Source organism: Mycteria americana, chromosome 7 (genome assembly GCF_035582795.1).
Source record: "Mycteria americana isolate JAX WOST 10 ecotype Jacksonville Zoo and Gardens chromosome 7, USCA_MyAme_1.0, whole genome shotgun sequence".
Lineage (NCBI taxonomy): Eukaryota > Metazoa > Chordata > Aves > Ciconiiformes > Ciconiidae > Mycteria > Mycteria americana.
Genome location: NC_134371.1, coordinates 11,875,930 through 11,895,636, shown reverse-complemented (window position 1 = coordinate 11,895,636; position 19,707 = coordinate 11,875,930). Strand labels below are relative to the sequence as shown.

General features: G+C 67.4%; 3 protein-coding genes across 4 annotated transcripts; 2 read left to right on the top strand and 1 right to left on the bottom strand.

Moving 5' to 3' along the window:
- The first annotated feature begins 1,687 nt into the window (after positions 1 to 1,687).
- On the top strand, positions 1,688 to 4,522 carry LOC142413073 (intestinal-type alkaline phosphatase-like). Its single transcript, XM_075509118.1, has 10 exons — positions 1,688 to 1,895; positions 2,078 to 2,193; positions 2,267 to 2,441; positions 2,546 to 2,718; positions 2,792 to 2,926; positions 3,006 to 3,075; positions 3,196 to 3,328; positions 3,437 to 3,630; positions 3,773 to 3,889; positions 4,117 to 4,522. Exons 1-10 carry the CDS (start codon positions 1,688 to 1,690, stop codon positions 4,401 to 4,403), a joined length of 1,608 nt encoding a protein of 535 aa, XP_075365233.1. The 3' UTR covers positions 4,404 to 4,522.
- A 598-nt stretch (positions 4,523 to 5,120) lies between these two features.
- LOC142413035 (intestinal-type alkaline phosphatase-like) lies at positions 5,121 to 8,635 on the top strand. The gene is made up of 11 exons (XM_075509077.1): positions 5,121 to 5,296; positions 5,833 to 5,949; positions 6,065 to 6,180; positions 6,427 to 6,601; positions 6,759 to 6,931; positions 7,022 to 7,156; positions 7,243 to 7,315; positions 7,401 to 7,533; positions 7,653 to 7,846; positions 7,988 to 8,098; positions 8,185 to 8,635. Exons 1-11 carry the CDS (start codon positions 5,227 to 5,229, stop codon positions 8,445 to 8,447), a joined length of 1,560 nt encoding a protein of 519 aa, XP_075365192.1. The 5' UTR covers positions 5,121 to 5,226; the 3' UTR covers positions 8,448 to 8,635.
- Positions 8,636 to 9,329: 694 nt separating this feature from the next.
- On the bottom strand, positions 9,330 to 17,909 carry ECEL1 (endothelin converting enzyme like 1). 2 transcript variants are annotated; one of them, XM_075509075.1, is made up of 17 exons: positions 17,166 to 17,909; positions 15,029 to 15,097; positions 14,763 to 14,873; positions 14,146 to 14,238; positions 13,676 to 13,800; positions 13,039 to 13,261; positions 12,788 to 12,886; positions 12,617 to 12,691; positions 12,021 to 12,124; positions 11,749 to 11,807; positions 11,534 to 11,585; positions 11,118 to 11,185; positions 10,898 to 11,022; positions 10,572 to 10,637; positions 10,251 to 10,346; positions 9,628 to 9,704; positions 9,330 to 9,429 (listed from the first exon to the last, which is right to left on the bottom strand). In XM_075509075.1, the coding sequence occupies exons 1-17, from the start codon at positions 17,907 to 17,909 to the stop codon at positions 9,330 to 9,332; spliced, it is 2,286 nt and encodes a 761-aa protein (XP_075365190.1). The 2 variants fall into 2 exon arrangements, with proteins under 2 accessions (XP_075365190.1, XP_075365191.1); XM_075509076.1 differs by having other exon boundaries at positions 12,027 to 12,124.
- Between the last annotated feature and the right edge of the window lie 1,798 nt (positions 17,910 to 19,707).

The window sequence follows — 19,707 nt, the reverse complement described above, 5'->3', positions numbered from 1 at the left end:
CCACCTCTGCTTGCTCTCCGACCCGCGTCCCCCACCCACACCGTGCAGGGTGTCCCCGGGGGCATGGGCTGCTCTGGCAGCCTCTGCTTCGTCACCCCCACAGGGACGGGCAGCCACGAGCGGCGGCTGGCGGAGGGATTGACGTCTGGCGAGGAGGAGTGGATCCATTGTGCCAGGCAGGGAGGGGGCCCTGCTTCTCTCTGCCTCGTGGGTGGTGGCAAATGTGGCCCTGGCACGGACAATCTGCCCTTTGCAGGAGCCGGGAGCTGGCCAAGCCCAGGCTGCCCAGCTCAGGATAGGGGATCAGGCCCAGGGGTGGGTCAGGGCTGGGTACAACATGCTCCCCAGGAGCTGGCGAGCCGCGAAAGCCATCAGGGTCACCTGTGGTCCCCAGGGGCTGCGCTGCTGGTGGCGTCCTTCCAGATGGCTTGGCGCAACCGTGCGTGGACGTCACCTGCGGATGCGGGAGCGGGTGGGAGCAGCCCGTTCCTCCCTGGCTGTCCTGCTCCTCGCTGGGCGCTGGTGACGCGGGGCTGTTCCCTGCCCGCAGCAGGTACCTCGCTCTGCGGGTGCGCTGGCACGGGCTGCCCCGGGGCCTGACAGGCAGCGTGTGACCGTGTCCCCTGGGAGAGGGGACCTGAGGACACCGTCACCAAAGGCAAGATGCCTTCCCCCTACCCCTCAGCCCAGCGTCCCCCTCCTCAGGTTTGTCTCAGGGGAAACAAGGCCAATCCAGCCCAGCCCAGCTCAGCCTGCCTGCAAAAACAGCACTTTGCCCTGTGCCCTCCCCGCCGCTCCCCGGGGTCCCACAGGCAGCCACCACCGTGGGAGCTGGGGGCCCTGAGGTGTCCTGGGTCCCAGGGATGGGCTGGCGGTCCTCCCTCGCCGCTGTGGGGGAGGGATGGCCCCGGGGAGGGCTGGGGGCACTGGGAGGGCCCTGGGCAGGGCTGGGAGATAGTCCTTGGGTGTTATCAGCCCATCGTCTCACCCACGGCGGGGCTCAGCCCTCCGGCGGGACGGGGAAGGGCCATAAAGGGCTGTCCCCCCGCCCTGGACACAGGCGGCATTTGGGGAGGGAGCCAGGGTGGGCAGCATGGGGCGGCCGCTCTCCCCTGGGACCTGCCTTCTCCTCTGCCTCCTCGCCCCGCTCGCCGCTGCGGCCTCAGGTGAGAGGGGACATGTGGGACGGGGGGGTGGGAGCCCTTGGTGGGGGGCGCTGGGGCTGGTGCCACTTCCCTGGGGGTCTCCGGGGACCCTGTCACCTCCCCTGGAATACCAGCAAAGGCAAGCTCTCCCGGCCACCTCAGGGTGGTTTGAGACCCCAACCTTTGAATGGGTTTGCCTCAGCCCCCACCAGAGCAGGCCCTGTCCCCAGCCCCCCCAGCCCCGCTGTCCCCTCGCCCCCCTGGCAGTGGCTTTGGATCAAGCGGCTTGATAGCCACAGCCAGCCGTGGTTACCCGGACACGGCACACTTGCCACGGGGGGCTGATGCTCGGGCACCTCATCCCCTCTGCCGAGAGGCACGAGGAACTTCCCTGCCGAACTGTGCCTCAGTTTCCCCCTCTGCAGATGGGCTCTGTGCAATGCTGGGGTTGCCAAAGACCGGGCTGATCCCCAAAGGGCTCCTGGCCCCTCCGAGGCCCCCAGGAAGGGGGCTCAGAGCAGCTAAATTCGCCTTGGGTGGCGATGCCCGCTCTGGTGCTGGGGGGGAATGTCCCTGGGGACCCTCAGGGTGCCCAGTGCCCCCACACGCCCCCGGCTCTGCTCTTGCCTCCAGATGCCGAGAAGACCCTGGACTACTGGAACGAAGGGGCCAGGAGGAGGCTGGAGTCGGCCCTGGCCTTGCAGCCAGCAGCACGGCAGGCCAAAAACATCATCCTCTTCGTGGGTGACGGTGAGTCCCCCGGGTCCCAGCCAGGCCCCACGGCTCCACAGCAGCCGGGGGACGCAGCTGGCGAGAGGATGGGGCTGGCGCAGGTCCCCTTCTCCCCGGCCGCTCCCGGGCAATGCCTGGGAAGGGCAGCACCCTCCCCGCTCCCGGCCCCTTGCCACCCCGCAGCTCTGCCATGCCCGCAGGCATGGGGCTGCCCACCATGTCGGCAGCTCGGATCTACAAGGGGCAGCTGGCCGGCGGCTTGGGTGAGGAGAGCGTCTTGGCCATGGAGACCTTTCCCCACGTGGCCCTGGCCAAGGTGAGTGGGGCGGCGCTGGGGGGTGGCCACCCTGCCCCTGCCTGAAACCCCACTGGTCCCCGCTTGCTTCCAGACCTACACCATCGACCGGCAGGTGCCCGACAGCGCCGGCACGGGCACAGCCTACCTCTGCGGGGTGAAGGCCAACGCCAAGACGCTGGGGCTGAGCGGGGCGGCCGTCTACGGCAAATGCCGCACCGCCTTTGGCAACGAGGTGGACTCCATCCTGCACCGGGCCAGGCTGGCGGGTACGGGGCAGCGGGGACCCCCATCAGAGAGCCTGGCACGGCACAGCCGTCCCCTGCCGTGCGGGGTTGGACGGTCTCCCTGTAAATCCTTGCCTGCGCTGCAGGCAAGTCGGTGGGCATCGTGACGACCACGCGGGTGCAGCACGCGTCCCCCGGGGCAGCCTACGCCCACTCGGCCAGCCGGAGCTGGTACGCCGACGCCAACATGCCCAAGGAGGCGTTGCGGGACGGCTGCAAGGACATCGCCTATCAGCTGGTGCACAACACGGACATCAACGTGAGCCGGGGAGCGGGCGTGGGAGGGAGGGGACACCAGGAACACTGGGAGGGTCTGCTGAGCTTCCCGGCAGGTGATCCTGGGCGGCGGGCGGATGTACATGACCCCCAGGCGGACCCCGGACCCCGAGTACCCAGAGGACCCAGCTCAGAACGGCACCAGGAAGGACGGCCTGGACTTGATTGCCGAATGGCTGAGTGCCAAGCAGGTACCGCGCCGGGGCAGAGGGGATGTGATGCCCGGCATGGGGCACGTGCTGTTGGCACTGGCTCTGTTCTTGCTGGCAGGGCGCCCGCTACGTCTGGGACAAGAAGGGTCTGGATGCGGTCGAGGATGACTCCGTGAGCCACCTGATGGGTAAGAGCATCACTGTCTGCGCCACTGGCAACACCTCCTCCTCCTCCCGGCTCCGGGAGTGCTGGTGGGGGCACAAAGCAGCCCCAGTGCGGACCCCCCCCCCCCGGCCCACTCCCCCAGGCCTCTTCGAGCCCAAGGACATGAAGTACGAGCTGAACCGCAATGCCTCCACGGACCCCTCCATCGTGGAGATGACAGAAAAGGCCATTCGCATCCTGCGCAGGAACCCCAACGGCTTCTTCCTCTTCGTGGAAGATGAGTAGCCCCAGGCGGGCAGTGTGGCTGGGGTGGGGTGCAGGTCATGGGAGAAGGTGGGTGTCCCAGGAGACCAGGGAGGGGGTGACAACCGCGTTCCCCGTGCAGGTGGCAGGATCGACCATGGCCACCACAGCGGCCGGGCCAAGCAGGCACTGATGGAGGCCATCATGCTGGACCGGGCGGTGGCGCGGGCGGGCGAGCTCACCTCCCGCTCCGACACCCTGACTGTGGTGACAGCCGATCACTCCCACGTCTTCACCTTTGGGGGCAACACGCTGCGCGGCACCTCCATCTTTGGTGGGTCCCAGGGAGGGGCTGCGAGCATCCCTGTTCCCACCTACCCCTTTTGCTGCCACTGGCGGCTGAGCCGGCCAAGGTGGGTAGCTGGGGAGAGGTACCCAGCTGGGACAGGGGGTGACAGTGTCTCTCCCTGTGCCAGGACTGGCCCCCAAGAAAGCCAAGGACAAGCGAGCCTACACCAGCATCCTCTACGGCAATGGGCCTGGCTACAGCATCCGCGATGGGGGCCGCCCGGCTGCCAGCCTCCCCGCCGCGGGTAGGAGCCTGCTGGGGGTAGGGCGGGGGGCGCAGGGTGGCTGGGGGCAGCATCCCACAGGCACGGCCACTGGGGCTGCACTGGGTTCTGGTACCCCCGCGTGGCTCAGGTGTCACTTGGGCAGGAATCGCCCTGACGCTGGGGTGATGGGCGCTGCCCCCCCCATCCCTGCGACGGGTAGGGGAGCCTGCTGCCCCCCAGCCCTATTTCTCCTGCCCACCCTGCAGAGGACAAGGACTACAGGCAGCAGGCAGCCGTGCCCCTGGAGACAGAGACCCACAGCGGGGAGGACGTGGTGGTGCTGGCCCAGGGACCCATGGCCCACCTCTTCCACGGGGTGCAGGAGCAGCACTACATCGCCCACGCCATGGCCTACGCCGCCTGCCTCGAGCCCTACGCCGCCGAGCCCCGGTGCGGAGCAGCCCGCAGGGCCTCCCGTGGCACCCAGCGCTCCCCCCAGCCCCTGCTCGCCCTCCTGACCCTCTGCATGGCCACCTGCTTGGTAGGGGGCTGAAAGACCCTGGCGAGTCCCGCTTCAACCCGGGCTGCCCGGCCCCTGCTGAGCCACTCCCAGCCGCCCATCGAGGGTCTTGGCGGCCAGGTCCCTGCTGTGGCTAGGATCAAGGGATGCAATAAAACACGGGTTGTTTGTCTCCATCTGCCGTGCAACGGTTTGCAGCGGCGGTCGCCTCCTAAGGTGCTGCCCTGTGCCTCAGTTTCCCCAGCTGGTCGTAGCTCCTAGTTCCCCCTCCGGGACCAGCACTGGAGGCACTGGGGTGAAGGAGGGTGAAATCAGGGTGAGGGGAGGCCATGTCCCCCCCAGCTTTGCCAGGCTGGGGCACAGTACACAAGGGTTGGTACCTTCCCGGCAAGGGCTGAGCAAGGAGCAGAGTTTTAGTCCAGGTTAGTGGATTTATTGCTCAAGAAAGCGCTGGGCACAGAGCAGCAGAGAGCAGGGCTGCTCCCAGTACCCCTGTTGGCCCAGGTCCAATGCTCAGCGCTGCCTGTGGCACCCCAAGCCAGGGCATCCCCCCGCCTGGCACCTCAGCCAGGGCAGGCAAGGATGCCTGCCAGGCACTGCCCATCGCCTCACCCCCCGCATCTGCACCCCCGGTCTGTCCGTCCCCCAGCAGCAGCAATAAGGCGGGTGTGCCAAGGAGGTGCCTGCAGCCCAGCCCCACGGCCTTTGTGCTGACTGCCCGACAGGACGCCAGGCTGTCGGAGACTTGCTGAACCCCTCCACGCACCCCACAAGGGCTGATCCTGGTCCAAAGTCCCTCCCCAGATCTGCTAGAGTTGCAGACGGTGCCAGCGACATTGGGCTACCGGATCTCACCATGCAGCTCCTGGCACCCCTCGCACTCTGCCTGGGCCTCTGGGCAGGGCTCAGCGCTGCTGTCATCCCAGGTGGGGACAAGGATGGGGACGGGTGCCGGGCTGGCTGCAGCGGGTGCCCAGGGAAGTGGGGCACCCGGCAGGGCACCAGCCTGGCTGGCCACGGGGAGGGTTTGGGGAGGGGAGCAGGGGCTGCCTGGCTCTGCAAGGGTTAATGGGCGTTACTCCTGCTTTTCTGGGGACCTTGAGCCAGTTTCCCCCTGTGGGGTCAGGTTCCTGCTTGCTTCTGGGCTGGGGGGCTGGGGGAGGTGCCTGTAACCTCCCCCCTCCGTGGATGTGGCCCCATCCCACCTGCCAGATAGTTCCCTCCGTCATGTCCCTTTTTGCTGACCCCTCCTTCTCGCCAGGCCGGGCAGTGGATGCAAGCCCTTGTGGCCTTTCCCCGTCCCAAACAGCACCCTGACCCGCTTGGCCCATGTCAGAGAAGGTCCCACCATGGGGATGCCCAGGGAGCGGGTACCCCAGGGATGCGGGTACCCCAGGGATGCGGGTACCCCAGGGATGCGGGTGCTGGCGAGCTGGAACTGATGGGTGCTGCCCTGTCCCAGTGGAGGAGGAGAAGCCATCCTTCTGGAACAAGCAGGCGGCCGCAGCCATTGAGGCCTCCCTCAAGATTCAGCCCAGAATAAGCGAAGCCAAAAACCTCATCCTCTTCCTCGGGGACGGTGAGTCCCGCTGACACCCCCGGCAGGCAGGCTGGCCTGGCCAGTGCCCCGCAGAGCGGGATGCGGGGAGGGTACCCAGGCCGGAGGGTGACCAAGACCCTCTCTCCTCACCCAGGATTCGGGATCCCCACCATCACGGCCACCCGCATCCTAAAGGGGCAGGAGCAGGGGAAGCTGGGCCCCGAGACCCCCCTCGCCCTGGATGCTTTCCCTTACGTGGCTCTCTCCAAGGTAAATCCCCGCCACCCCAGGCACGGGGCCAGGGTGATGCCGGGCATGGGGCCAGGGTGATGCCCATGGGGCTGCTGGCACAGAAGCACCCTGGGGATGCGCACAGGGGTTGCACAGGGTCCCTGCCTGTCCCACGCTTGTCCTCAGGCCTGCGAGTGAGCGTGGCAAGGGGTGCTGGGGGGAGCAACCCGCCGGGTGCCTCTGCCAGCCGCCCCCTGCCCTGAGCCTGGCGCCTGTCCTCGGCAGACGTACAACGTGGACCGGCAGGTCCCCGACAGCGCGGGGACAGCCACAGCCTACCTCTGCGGCGTGAAGGGCAACTTCCAGACGGTGGGGCTGAGCGCGGCTGCCCGCCTCTCGCAGTGCAACACCACGGCGGGCAACGAGGTGGTCTCGGTGCTGGAGCGAGCCCGCAAAGCTGGTAACGGGGGGCAGAGGGGCTGGGGGTGACCCTGCGGGGACAAGGGGCATCAAGGCGGGGGCTGCCCCCTCCACGAGCATCCCAGGGCTTGGTGGTGGGGGACCCCATGCCCCTGCCCGTCGCCTTTCATGGGGCCTGACGGGTGGGGAGGTGGCAGGGAAGGCAGTGGGCATCGTGACGACGACGCGGGTGCAGCACGCATCGCCCTCGGGGACCTATGCCCACGTGGTGAACCGCAACTGGTACGCGGATAGCAGCATGCCCATGGACGCCCGCCTCCAGGGCTGCAAGGACATTGCCTGGCAGCTGGTCCACAACGTCGACATCAATGTGAGCACCCGTGCATCATGGGGGGGGAGAAAGGGCAGACCCCTCCCGGGCACCCCCACTAATGCTGTGCCCCCATCTCGTCCCCTCCAGGTGATCTTGGGGGGTGGTCGGAAATACATGACCCCCGTGGAGACGCCGGACCCCGAATATCCCACCCACCAGACACAGAACGGGATACGCAAGGACGGGAAAAACCTCATCAACGTGTGGCTGGAGGCACGGCCGGTGGGTGATGCGGCGGGGACGGTCCTCTTGCCCACTGTCCCTGGCCACAGGGCCACCTGCTAACCCCCCATGGCATTTGCCCACAGGGTGCCCGCTACGTCTGGAACAAGACGGAGATGCTGGCCGCCGCCGCTGACCCCAGCGTGAATTATTTGATGGGTAACAAACGTCCCATGTGCTGGGACCTGGCAGCCACTGAGACGCGTACAGGCGCTGAGGCTGTCCCCAACGCATCCCCTCCCAGGTCTCTTTGAACCCGGGGACATGAAGTACAACCTGATGCGTAACACCACCATGGACCCCTCGCTCACCGAGATGACGGAGGCGGCCATCACCATCCTGAGCAGGAACCCCAATGGCTTCTACCTCTTTGTGGAAGATAAGTCAGGGCCAGTGCCCCTGGGGCAGGCGAGAGAGGGGGTCCCACATCCTGGGGTGGGGGTCAGAGTTGGGGGTGCTGCTGTCGGTCCCCAGCCCACCATGGGCACCTGTCTGCAGGCGGCAGAATCGACCACGGCCACCACGATGGTGCAGCCCATAAGGCGCTGACGGAGGCGGTGGAGTTCGACCGGGCCATTGAGCGGGCGGGCGCCCTGACAGACGAGGCGCAGACCCTCACCGTCGTCACCGCCGACCACTCGCACGTCTTCTCCTTCGGTGGCTACACCCTGCGCGGCTCCTCCATCTTCGGTAGGGCTCTGCCCAGCTGCTGAGAGTGGGGCACGGCCCCATGCTGGGCACTGCCGGCTCTGGGGCACCCTGGCTGCGGCCGGAGGTGTGATACAGGGGTTTCTTGGCTGATTCCCCCCCCTTCCATCGCCCCATCCCCAGGTCTGGCCCCCAGCGAAGCCACTGATCACAAGAACTACACATCCATCCTCTACGGGAATGGGCCGGGTTACCCGGGCGCCAACCGGCCCAACGTGGACGAACACACAGCCAGTGAGGGCACAGGAACCATGACCAGGTGGCGGGATGGGGCTGGGGGCCACTGCTGGCCCTCTCACCTCCTTCTCCCCCCTCCCCAGAGAAGTACGACTATTTGCAGCAGGCGGCCGTGCCCCTCGTCTCAGAGACCCACGGCGGCGAGGACGTGGCCATCCTGGCCAAGGGCCCCATGGCCCACCTCTTCCACGGCGTGCAGGAGCAGACCTACGTGGCCCACGCCATGGCCTACGCCGCCTGCCTCGAGCCCTACACCACCTGCCACCAGCGGGACTCTGCCCCCGGCACCCATGCCACCCCCCTGGCCCTGCTCCTGCCCACCCTCCTCCTGCCCCTCTTCCACTGACCCCGCAGCCCCGGGGCACCCCACGGGTGCTGCTGGACCCGCGTTCCCCCCGCTTCCCATGGCTGCAGCACCCATAGGTGGCCGGCACCTCTTCGGAGCATCCCTGGTGCGGGTGCAGCAGCTGTGGGGCAGCAGGTCCCGGGCACAGGGGGGCCCTCCACCACCCACGCGGGGTACTCGGTGGTTAACAAATGTGGGGTGTGATGATGGGGGTGCTGGCTGCTGCTGCCCGTCCCCTGGCCACGGCCCCTCCTTGTACCCGCCCAGCATATCCAGCGCTTTATTGACCAGAAACAGCAGCGAAAAATACAGCAGGCATCCGTGTCCCTGCCCTCCCGGGGAGGCTGGCATCACCCAGCCCCAAGCCCTGCCAGCTGTGCCCACCCGCTGGCAGGGCTGGTGTGGGGACAGGATGGGGCTGGCACAGGGGGTGCCAGGGAGGGCACCAGGCAGGGGGACTTTTGGTGCGGGGCAGCCCCATGGCGTCTCTGGTTCACTCTCCCTGGCCCGACCAGTGCTGGGCTGGATGTGGTAGGGCTGGGTGAAGGGTCTGGGGTGGGTGGGCAGAAGAGGGAGTACACGGGTGCCTCGGGGGGTGCCTCAGGGCCCCCCCCAGTTCGCAGGGCAGGGGGTAGGAAGGGGATGGGCAGGAGGCAGCTGCCTCTGGGCAGGAGCTCATGCCCACCCCAAGTGTCTCCCTGCTGCCTCCACCCCTCCGGCGGGTGCCTGTCTTTGGGGGAGTAACCCCCCACATCTCCCGGGGGTGTCCCCTTTGCCTGGAGAGTAGGCAGGGGAGACAGGAGGAGGTGGGGAGCAGGCACAGGGTGGCACTCGGGCAGGGATGGGGACGGGGGGTGCCAGCCTGCCGGGGGGGGAACAGCCTCACCATACTGAGCACTTGTGCGCCGGGTTCATGGGCGAGTTCTTGGGGCAGTGGAAAACCCGTCCGAACTCCTCGAACTGCGAGACGCTGCCCAGGACCCTGCCAGGAGAGGGGGGGCAACTCAGAGCCGGGCACCCCCTGCCCTCTCCGCCACTGCCATGCACCCCGCTCGGGGCACCCACTCACCCCAGCAGCACCCCATCCCCTGCCCCAGGGACGCCCACCCAGAGCCTCCTAGAGCCACGCTGGTGCCCACCCCGCTTTGCACGGCACGGCCAGGTGTGGGGAAGGCTGTACCTGTAGTGCTCCGGGGCGTGCTTGTCCGTCAGCACCTGCAGGTAGATGGACTGGGATCGCCGCTTGATGCACCAGTTCTGCGGGGGAGAAAGGCTTCCCATGGGTGAGCCGGATGGGCCACTCCAGGTCCCGGCACCCGCCGGGGCCCGTGGGGTCCTGGCACCCACCGGGGCACAACAGCCCTTCTTACTGCTGGGGGCCTAGGGCAGTGATGCCCTAGTTGTTATTGTAGGGTCTCCCGGGAGTCTGTGTATGGTGTTGGGAGAGCATAGGGGCATGTTTGTTATTGTAGGGTCTCCTAGGGGAGCGGGCTGCCTGGCTGCAGGGTCTCCTAGGAGTTCAGGGTCATGTGCATTTGTTACTGTGGGGTCTCTGGAGGTGATGGGGGGGGCACATGTTTGTTATTGTGGGGTCCCTAGGAGCAGAGGGGCTGTGCAGGGTGCTCCTCGCAGGGCTGAGCCCCATGCCCTGAGCCCAGGACCTGCTGATGGAGCCAAGCCCGGCTCCTGGCCATGGGCACTGGGTCCAGCACGGCTCTTGCCCCTTCCCTCGGGGCCACCAGCCCCACGCTGGGTGACCCCCTTCCCCAGTACGTGCCACGTGTGGGGAGGGCAGGGGCTCACCTGGGCGAAGGCGATGAAGAAGAGCTGGTCGTGGGTGTATTTCAGGTGGTGCAGGGGGTGCTCGGGGCCGTGCTCCCGCACCCACTTCTGGTAGGCCTGGAGAACAAGGGCTGCCCTCAGCACGGCCTGGGTGCCCCCCAAACCTGCCCCAAGCCTCCCCCTAGAGCCGCCCAGCCACCAGCAAGCTGGATCAGACCTGCTCCCTACTGCAGGGAGCAAGGTGGGGCTGGGGGGTCTCCTGCCCCCCCAGTGGGGCTGGCATCAGCAGCTGCCCCATGGCCCTGCCGGGGCCGTGACACCCCAGGGTGGGGGGACACTTACATAGTAGGCGAGTTTGAGCCCCCCCATGTCAGCGATGTTCTCCCCCAGCGTGTGTTTGCCATTCACCTGCCAAGAGAGACATGGAGTGAGAAGAAATGCCCCCCCCAGCCAGGCATCCCCCCATTCCCACCCTGGCGCCCAGGCTGTGCCACAGTTCCGCCCACCCAGTGCCCTGAGGAATTTCCCAGCTGAGGTGTGATGAGTTGTTGGGTCTCAGGGCTGGACAGGGCAGAGCCCATGCTCTCCTGTGGGCACGGAGCAGCGGGGTCCCCCCCCACGGGGCAGCGTGTGACCAGGCATGGCCCAGCAGGTGAGGGGGGTCTCACCCGCTGGTTGTAGACGGTGAAGTTGTCGTAGAGGTTGACGATACACTGCGCCTTCTTCAGGAACTTGCTGTACGACCGCTCCGTCCACCAGTGCACCAGGTTCCCGTGCCGGTCGTACTGTCCCCCTGCCAAGGCAACCGCCACCGCAGTAGTCCTGAGGGACCCAGGCCTCCTGCCCCTACCCTGCCTCCCGCCCCGGCACAGGGTGGGGGTCACCCACCCCAGTCATCATAGCCGTGGGTCAGCTCGTGCCCGATGATGGTGCCGATCCCGCCATAGTTCAGAGACCTGTTGTGGGGGGAGCAGAGGTGAGAGAGCGGAGGGCACAGTGCTGGCAGGGATGGCGGTGGCCCCAGGACCTGATACCCCCATACCCTGCCCACCCACGCCGCTGTCCCCAGCCCCATACCCTGCCCTGGCACCCCCCACCCACGCCGCTGTGCCCAGCCCCATACCCTGCCCTGGCACCCCCCGCCCACGCCGCTGTCCCCAGCCCCATACCCTGCCCTGGCACCCCCCGCCCACGCCGCTGTCCCCAGCCCCATACCCTGCCCTGGCACCCCCTGCCCACGCCGCCGTCCCCAGCCCCATACCCTGCCCTGGCACCCCCCGTCCGTGCCCCAGCCCCACACTCACTGCGGGAACTCGGGGTCGTAGAGGGTGGGCTGCAGGATGCCAGCGGGGAACACTGGGGACACAGGAGAGCATTGCAGCTGGGGGGCCACCCTGTCCCGTCCCCACCTGCAGCATCACCTGGCACCAGGGCACGCCGCGCCGTGCCCCCCACCTCGGGCCCTCCCCGCACCCCCTGCCCCGGGGGGCTGAGCCCGGGGGGCCGGGCAATGCCTCACCCATCTGGTTCTTGTTGGGCAGGTAGTAGGCATTCAGCGCCTGGGGAGGCAGCAGCCACCTGCAAGGAGAGACAGCGGTGCCAGGCTGCGGGGACACCGGGGGGCATGGAAATGCCACCCCCTTGCACAGCTGGGGGGTCAGGAGGGCATTCCTGGCTTGCCCTGTGCCCTCCTGCCTACGCCCCTGGGGTGCAACCGGGCATGGGGACAGGGGGCATTGGTGGGGCCATGCTGTGCCCCCCATGGCCCCTCCGGGGCAAGGGGATACCCACGCAGACTTGTCCACCTCCTGCCGGATCTTCTTCACTGAGAGCCTGATGCCGAAGGCGATGCTGTTGAGGATGTTCTTGAAGTAGGTCTTCTCGTCCACCTCGAACTGGGGGGCACGGCCATGTCAGGGGGATGCCAGCCCCAGGTGCCAGCCCCAAGAGTGTGGGGAGCAGGGCTGGGGTGTCCTCCCACCCCCGTGGGCCTCAGGCGTGGGGGTGTGGCCATGGGCTAGATGTGGCACGAGTGCGTCCTCATGTCCTGTTCTGTGTGGCCATGTGGGTGGCTGCATATCCGTCACCTCTGTGGGGTCCCTGGGCCACGCAGGGTTAGGGGCACCCCTAACCCTTGCTGAGGATGGGGTTGAGCTCTGGGGGGTGTGGTGTGGGGAAGGGGACATCATCCGAGACCCCAGGGACAGCATGGCACTGCCCACGTGGCCGTGGCCGTGCGAGTGGTGGGCACAATGAGCTACCAGGAGGTGGCTTGCTTTGGGGTGGCACCTCCCAATCTTGGTCTCCGCAGACCCTGAGGCAGATGTGGGGACCATGTCCCCCCTCCATGTGCCCATGCCCCTGCATGGCCCTGGGCCACCCCTTGCCTCATACTCCTTGTCGATGGCCTCCGGCTTCAGCAGAAAATCCGGGTACCCGATCATCACCATCATGTACCGGAGCTGCGGGCAAAGCGAGCGGTGGGGTCAGGTCCCCATCCCCCATGCCCCCAGGCTGTGGTGGAGGCAAGGGCAGGGGTCCACGCTGGGGGCCACTACCTTGGCCCTGGCCGCTCTCCGTGTCTCCTCGTCCATCCAGTCCAGTTCATCCAGGCGTTGGTCCAGGATGTATTTGATGTCTTCCACCAGCTGCTGCACCTATGGCGGGTCACCGTGGGTGCTGGCATGGCATCCTCACCACCCATCACCCTGCCAGCCAGTCCTCAGGGCAGTGCCAGGTGGTGGCGGGCACCTTGGCAAGGGGACAGGAGGGACACAGTGGCTTCATGCCCACAGGCAGCATCCCCTACCTTGGCTTTGCTGGCAGAGGAGAAGTGCTCCTCAACAAAGAGGGCGCCCAGGGCCATGCCGAAGTGCTTGTTGGCCTGGCTCAGGCAGATCTTGCCTGGCTCAAGCTGCTTCTCGTTGCCCTCCATCTCCTTGGAGAGCTCATGGATGGCGTCGCGGAAGGGCGTGGAGAGGTGCTCGCTCAGCACCACCACAATGCGCCACAGCATGTAGTTGTGAAGGATCCTGATGATGGGGGTCAGGATCAGGCCCCCCACTGGGCATGTCCCCGGGCACTCGGGGAGGGTGGGGAGCATGCACCAGGGTGGGGACACCCCTGCTTGGGGACCAGGCAGGCCATGGGCATGACCATGTCCTGTGGGGGCCCGGGGGACGTGCTGGCACCGTGTCCCTCCCTGCTGTGTGATGAGTCTGGTGATCTCTAGCGTGGGGGGGTCTCAGTGGGTGGCCAGGCACAACCAGGGTGCTGTGGGGCCCACGACAGTGCCCTCTCCCAGGGGCTTTCCCAGGAGTCCCCCTGCCCAGCCCGGCCTCCCCAGGATGGGGGTGATGGGGGGGGACCAGCCACAGCCACCCTGTGCCAACCCCCTGCCAGGCTGGGGAAGGTGCCGGGGCGCAGGGGGTGCCAGCCGCCCTCACCTGCTGGGTGTCACGCGGATGAGGTCGGACACCTTGTGCATGTAGTCAGTGGCCAGCAGCACCACCTCCTCCTCCTCTGAGAAGTTGTCGTGGAAGATGCGGTCCAGCAAGCGCTTCCACTTGAGCTGCCAGGGTGGGCACCGTCGGGGGGGCGAGGGACCCCCCCTCCATACCACCGTGCAGGAAACCCCCTCCAAGCTTTCCAGCCTCCCACCGCCTCTTCCCACCCAGGAACGTGCAGGATGGATTCATCACCCTCAAGTGAACTTGTATGGAGGGCAGCGAGGACATTTCTGGGGACACCGGGGTATTGCGCTGGGGCTTGTGCTGTCTTACCCAGGGTGCAGGCTGGCCTTGGGGACATGGGATTGGCAGCAAGAGGGGGCATGGAGCAGGGGGACAGGGACAAGTGTGGGGCACAGGGCAGATGGGCCATATGGGGTAGCAGGCTGGGCACCGGGGGTACTCACTGTGGGGGTGATGCGCTGCAGCTCGCCCAGGGTCACTTTGTGGTACATGCTGCTGACGTCCCTCCGCACGTCATCGTACTCGGACACCGTGATCTGCATGGGGTGGGCACGGTTGTCACCATCCCGCTGCCTGCCTTGGGGGTGGCACAGGGATAGGGCACAGGTCTGGGGCAAGAGGGGCTGCTGACCCACAACCCTCCCGGCTTGCTGCCCCGGGAACCCTCTGCTGCCAGTGGGGCCCTGAGAGCTGGGCCTGGGGTCCTCAAGGAGTTGGGGTCCCCCAGGGCTGGGCATGGGGTTCTCAAGGGTCTGGACTGGGTTCCCAAGGACCAGACATAGGGGTCCCCAAGGGCTGGACTGGTTGTCCTGAGGGCTGGGACTGGGGGTTCCCAAGATGTTGGGGCTGGGGTCCCTGAGGATCTGCCACAGGGTCCTCAAGGGTCTGGGATCCTCGAGGGCCAGGCATGAAGGTCCCCAAGGGCTGGGAGTGGAGGTTCCCAAGGGAATGGAGATGGGGTCCCTAAGGACCAGGCATGGAGGTCCCAAAAGATCTGGGACTGGGGTGCCCAAGGGCCGGGCAGGGGCACCCCAAAGCCCAGGGTGGGCATTCCCCTCACGTTGGCGAGGTGCTGCTCCAGCTGCAGGATCTCCTGGGCCTTCTGCTCCACATGCTCGGCCCCCAGGAGGGTGAGCAGCCGCTCCATGAACACCCGGTACGCAGCCAGGATCTGTGCCAAGGGAAGGGACACTGAGTGCCACCCCACAGGCACCCCAGCCCTAGAACTGCCAACGGCGGGGTGCCCTCCGTCTGCCACCCATGCTGGGTGCTAGTTCCTCTCCTGGTGTCCCCATGCCCACAGCATCTGTGCCCCCCGCCCCTCACCTTCTCGCTCTCCTCATCCTGCCCCAGGTAGAGGGTCCGTTCGGGCAGCGTCAGCCCGTCCTGGTCAATCTGAGGGGAGATGGGGGCAGTGGGTGAGCAGAGGGAGGGGTGGGACTGTGCTGGGAAAGGCACCCCCTGCCTCCCTCATATTGCAGGGTGCCCCGGCACCCCGTGAGCTGTGGGGTGGCAGCATGGTGGGTCAGCCCTGGGCATGGGCAGGTCCTGTGCCTCAGTTTCCCTCCTGCTAGAGAGTGTCAGAGCTGCAGTGAGCAGTGTGCAATGGGCTGGGAGTGCTGGGCACAGGGCAGGTCCCTGCTCCATGGCCTGAGTTGTGTGGCCCCACAGACTGCCCCGTGCCTGCCCCACGGTGGCCCCACACCTGCCCCATGGCTGCCCCTGCTCCTGTGCTGCAGCCTGCCCCATGGGGAGCCGCAGGGATGAGCCACGCTGCATGGACACCCCCACCCTTCACACCCCCACCCCCACCCCCACCCCCGCTATCCTGTAGGCACAGCCTCTAACACATACGCACACCTGAACACGCTGGCACGTGTGTGTGTGTATATACACACGTATCTCATGGCACACGCTTAGGCACGCTCACCCCCCCTCACACCCCTACGCGTGCACCGTCCGGTTTAGCCCCCTCTCTATGCACACACACACACGCACCCCCCCTCCCTCTTCTCTCTTGCTCACCCTCCCCCGTGTCCCACCCCACCAGCCCCCCACACGTGCACAGCCGCAGCGCTGCCCTGCACACCCACAGGCACCCCCACCCTTCCCCCCCCCCCTTTTGGTTCCCCACAAAGGCACTGCCACACGTGCAGCCCTCACCCCCCCACACCCCACACCCCCCGTCACACTCACACCCCTTGCACACCCGCTCACCCCCCATCACACCCTGACACACACACACACAACCAGCCAAGCCCTGACACCCAGCCCTGGCTGTCACACCCATCTCCCCCCCACGCCCAGCCTTGTCACACCCATCTCCCCCCCACGCCCAGCCTGTCACGCCCATCTCCCCCCACGCCCAGCCTGTCACGCCCCGCGCACACCTGCACCCTCCCGCTCAGCCCCGCCACCCACCCACCCCTTTCCCTGTGACACACGCTCCCTCTAGTGTACACACGCGTGGCCCGTCAGCACGGCCCTGCTCCTCCCTGGCCCCTCACACTCAGTCACACTCACACTCACACTCACACTCACACTCACACTCACACCCCGACACACACCCCCCACACCCCCACTCGGCCCCAGCCCCACCATCTCACAGGGAACGGGGAGGCTGCATCCCCACCGCTGTGTCCCCCCAGTGCCCCTGCCATCCCCAACACCTCGTCCCCACCATGCCATCACCATGGTCACTCCCCCCATGCCCACCGTGGCCCTGCTGTACCCACCCGCCATGTCCCCACCGTGCCATTGCTGTGCCCCCGCTGCTGTGCCATCCACCATGGCCACCCATGCCCATCACTGTGCCCACCATGGCATCCCCACCATGCCACTGCTGTGCCCCCGCTGTGCCCACCACCACACTCCCACACCCGCCAAGGGTGCTTGAGGCTTGGCCACCCAGACAAAGCCCACCCATCCCTGGTGGCACCACAGGGTGAGGGACACAGGCTGGCAGGGGTGGGAAAGGCTGACAAAGCCATGAGCAACTGCCCTGGCACCCTGGCCCGGCGCTGTGGGGCCAGCGGGCATCCCCCTGTCACCTCCTAGGGTTTGGCCCCTGTGTGCAGATGGCAGACAGGATGCCAAGGTGAGGGGCTTGGCTGCTGGCACTCTGGAGAACCTGGTGCCCCACTGGGCTGTCCCCAGCACCCAGGTGGGCAGCACCGCCTCACTCTGTATGTCCCCCTGCCCGTGTTCCCCTGCCCACATCCTCCCCCCATCGAGGAGGTGCCACCCCCACCCTGGGGCAGCCTGATGCTGGGCTCCATGATGGGGAGATGGGGGGGTCCCCAGAGACAGGGGCTGTCCCCAGCCCGGCCGCCTGCTGCAGCCAAACCCACACACCAGCCAGGCACCCAGTGCCACTGCGACAAGGACAGTGTCACCGGGGGGATGTCACCGGCACAGCTGGGTGGCAGGGGGGGGGTCAGCCCCAGGGGCAGGGTGCCCTCACCCGGATGACGTAGCGGGAGGTGTTCCTCTCATCCAGGCTGACGGTGAGGGAGAAGAGCACTGCAGCGCTGTAGACCCCTTGTGTCTTGTAGAGCAGCTCGTTGAGGTCCCCACGGCCCGGGGGCGCGTCCCAGCCGCCGCACTCCCCGATGACCTCCAGCATGGGCCGCGGGCCCAGCCGGTCAATCTCAGCACGGTCCAGGCATGAGCGGAAAAACTCCTTGACCTTCCTCTCAGCCGAGGCGGGGGCTCGGCGCCGCACGGGGCGGCTCAGCAGCGCCTGCAGCTTGGCCTCGTTCTGCTCAGCGATGGCCCCGATGGTGCCGTACACCAGCTTGTCCTCAGGAATGCCGTGTCGCCGGAGCCAGCCGCCGCAGGCGAATGAGTAGAAGTCCTGGCAGGGGTCGATGGTGGCATCCATGTTGGCGCTGAGGAAGCGGGACGCCCGCAGGAAGGCCTTCTTCTCCTGGCACCCCTCCAGGCAGTAGCTGTCCCCTTCGGCCGCCAGGTACTTGAGGACCAACATGGACGTCAAGATGACACAGAGCCCCGCGGCGAACACCAGCCCCGAGAGCAGGCAGACCTCCCGGCGGGTCCAGCGCGGCAGCCCCCCACGGCGTTTCTTGGCCCCGGTGCCCAGCTGGAGGGCGAAGCCGTTGGGCAGGGTGCCGCTCTGGTACTTGCTCACGTACTTCACCTCCTGAAACTCGTCGTAGTGGGCCGTCAATGAGTAGGTCTTCTCCATGGCCGGGGATGGGGCTCCCCGCAGGCAGCGCGGGTGTGGGGGGGCTCAGGGCAGGCGGGGGGCAGGCTTGGGCACCCCACGGTTCATGCTGGAGCTGTGCCCGCCGCAGGGAGGTGGTGGAGGGTGCCCGGGTGAGTCAGGAAGCTCCTGGAAAAGGCAGAGGAGGTGGTTCGGGGGGGGGGGTTGGGAGGAGCAAGGAAGGGGGGGGTTGCTTCTTGCCGTCATCGTCGCCTGCGTCACCATCCCTGCCTGTGTGCCCCGCTGGTGGCACTGGGACTGGCCCCGGTGCCAGGAGCTCGGTGGCAGCTCTACCCCATGGCTGTCCCCTCTGCCAGCCCCTCTGGTGACAGGGCAGGGTCCTGCCTGCACAATCCCAGGCGGGTTTCGGCCCCTGGCACAGCTCCATCCCACACACCCACAGCCACATACACCCCATGCCCACCCAGTGCACCAGCAAGAGCACCCACGCCGGGTGGATGTCCGGGGTGGTCCAGCGAGCCCATCCTCACACCACACCGTGAGAGCCCTTCCCGGCCCGGCGGGGGCACAGGGCTGCCAGTCCCTCTGCGTGGGGTACGGAGGGGGGTGAGCAGCTTGGGGAAGAGGGGCTTTGGGAAGATTTGAGGGGCTTTGGGGGAGATTTGCAGGGGAAAGCGCTGGGTTGGGGTGTTGCGAGTTGGGTCAGGTTGTCTGGCCCTGCGTCGGGTTGCATCGCGTTGTGCCGTGGCGTGTGGCGTGGCGTTGCATTGTGTTGGGTTGGGTCGTGGTGCGCCGTGTTGCATTGCGTTGTGTCAAATTGTGGTGTGGTGCGTGATGTGTGCGCAAAGTTAATTCCAGTCTGGGGGGGAGCCCTGGACCCTATGGACATCTCACGGCACACACCCCCCCCATCCACCCAACCGCTCTCTGCTGGCTGGTGCCCAAGGGGCAGGGGTGTCTGGCAGGGGTGCCATGCCAGGGAGGAGGGGGTCTGCCCATGGGGAAAGGAGGGTGGGGGCACAGATGGGTTCTGGGGGGGCTTCAAAAGGGGACCCCAATCCTTGCTCGGTGCAGAATGGCATCTGGATTTGCAGGTGGGGGAGGACAGGCTGGGGACAAAGAGCCGCTCGGGAGGTGGCCGGTATCCCCGCGGCGGGGGCCCCCAAGCCCCGCGGCCCCCGCTCCCTCCGCAACTTGGGCAAAGTTGTGCCCCGGCGCCGCAGCCCGGCGGTGCCCGTGCCGGGGAGCTGTCGCCGCCGCCGCCGGAAAGTTTGCGGGGCCGGCGGCGGGCACGGTGCGGCGCGGCGGGGCGCGGGCGGGGGCCGCGGGGTGCCCGGGATGCGCGGGGGATGCTACCCGGGATGCTGCCCGGGATGCTCGGGGGACGCTACCCGGGATGCTGCCCGGGATGCTCGGGGGATGGCCGGGGGTGCCCAGGGGACGCTGCCCAGCATTCACGGGGAATGCTGCCCGGGATGCTCGGAGGATGCTGCCCAGGATGCTCGGGAGGTGCTCGCAGGGATGATGCCGGTGGTGGTGCTCGGGGGATGCTCGAGGGTTGCTCGAGGGATGCTCGGGAAGTGCTGCCCGGGATGATGCCCGGGATATTCGGGGGATGCCGGCAGGGTGCTCGCCGGCAGGCTCGGGGAGTGCTCCCCGGGCTACTCGGGGAGGGGGGGGGAGGGTGGTCAGCGGGCTGCTCACCGAGGGACTCGGGGGGTGCTCAGGGGATGTTCCGCGGGATGCTGCCCGGGATGTCCGCGGGTGCTCGGGGGTCGCTCGCCGCTTGCTCACCGAGACACTTGGGGGATGCTCCCGG

Excerpts from the sequence above, each read along its gene's own strand:
- LOC142413035 (XM_075509077.1), top strand. The coding sequence starts at position 5,227 with ATGCAGCTCCTGGCACCCCTCGCACTCTGCCTGGGCCTCTGGGCAGGG. Across the intron at positions 6,181-6,426 it reads CTTACGTGGCTCTCTCCAAG|ACGTACAACGTGGACCGGCA; the intron begins GTAAATCCCCGC and ends TGTCCTCGGCAG. Across the intron at positions 8,099-8,184 it reads CGTGGACGAACACACAGCCA|AGAAGTACGACTATTTGCAG; the intron begins GTGAGGGCACAG and ends CCCCCTCCCCAG.
- ECEL1 (XM_075509075.1), bottom strand. The coding sequence starts at position 17,909 with ATGGAGAAGACCTACTCATTGACGGCCCACTACGACGAGTTTCAGGAG. Across the intron at positions 13,801-14,145 it reads TGCAGCGCATCACCCCCACA|CTCAAGTGGAAGCGCTTGCT; the intron begins GTGAGTACCCCC and ends CCACCCTGGCAG. Across the intron at positions 11,023-11,117 it reads CCACGGCTATGATGACTGGG|GGGGACAGTACGACCGGCAC; the intron begins GTGGGTGACCCC and ends TTGCCTTGGCAG.
- LOC142413073 (XM_075509118.1), top strand. The coding sequence starts at position 1,688 with ATGCCCGCTCTGGTGCTGGGGGGGAATGTCCCTGGGGACCCTCAGGGT. Across the intron at positions 1,896-2,077 it reads CATCCTCTTCGTGGGTGACG|GCATGGGGCTGCCCACCATG; the intron begins GTGAGTCCCCCG and ends CCATGCCCGCAG. Across the intron at positions 2,442-2,545 it reads GCACCGGGCCAGGCTGGCGG|GCAAGTCGGTGGGCATCGTG; the intron begins GTACGGGGCAGC and ends CCTGCGCTGCAG.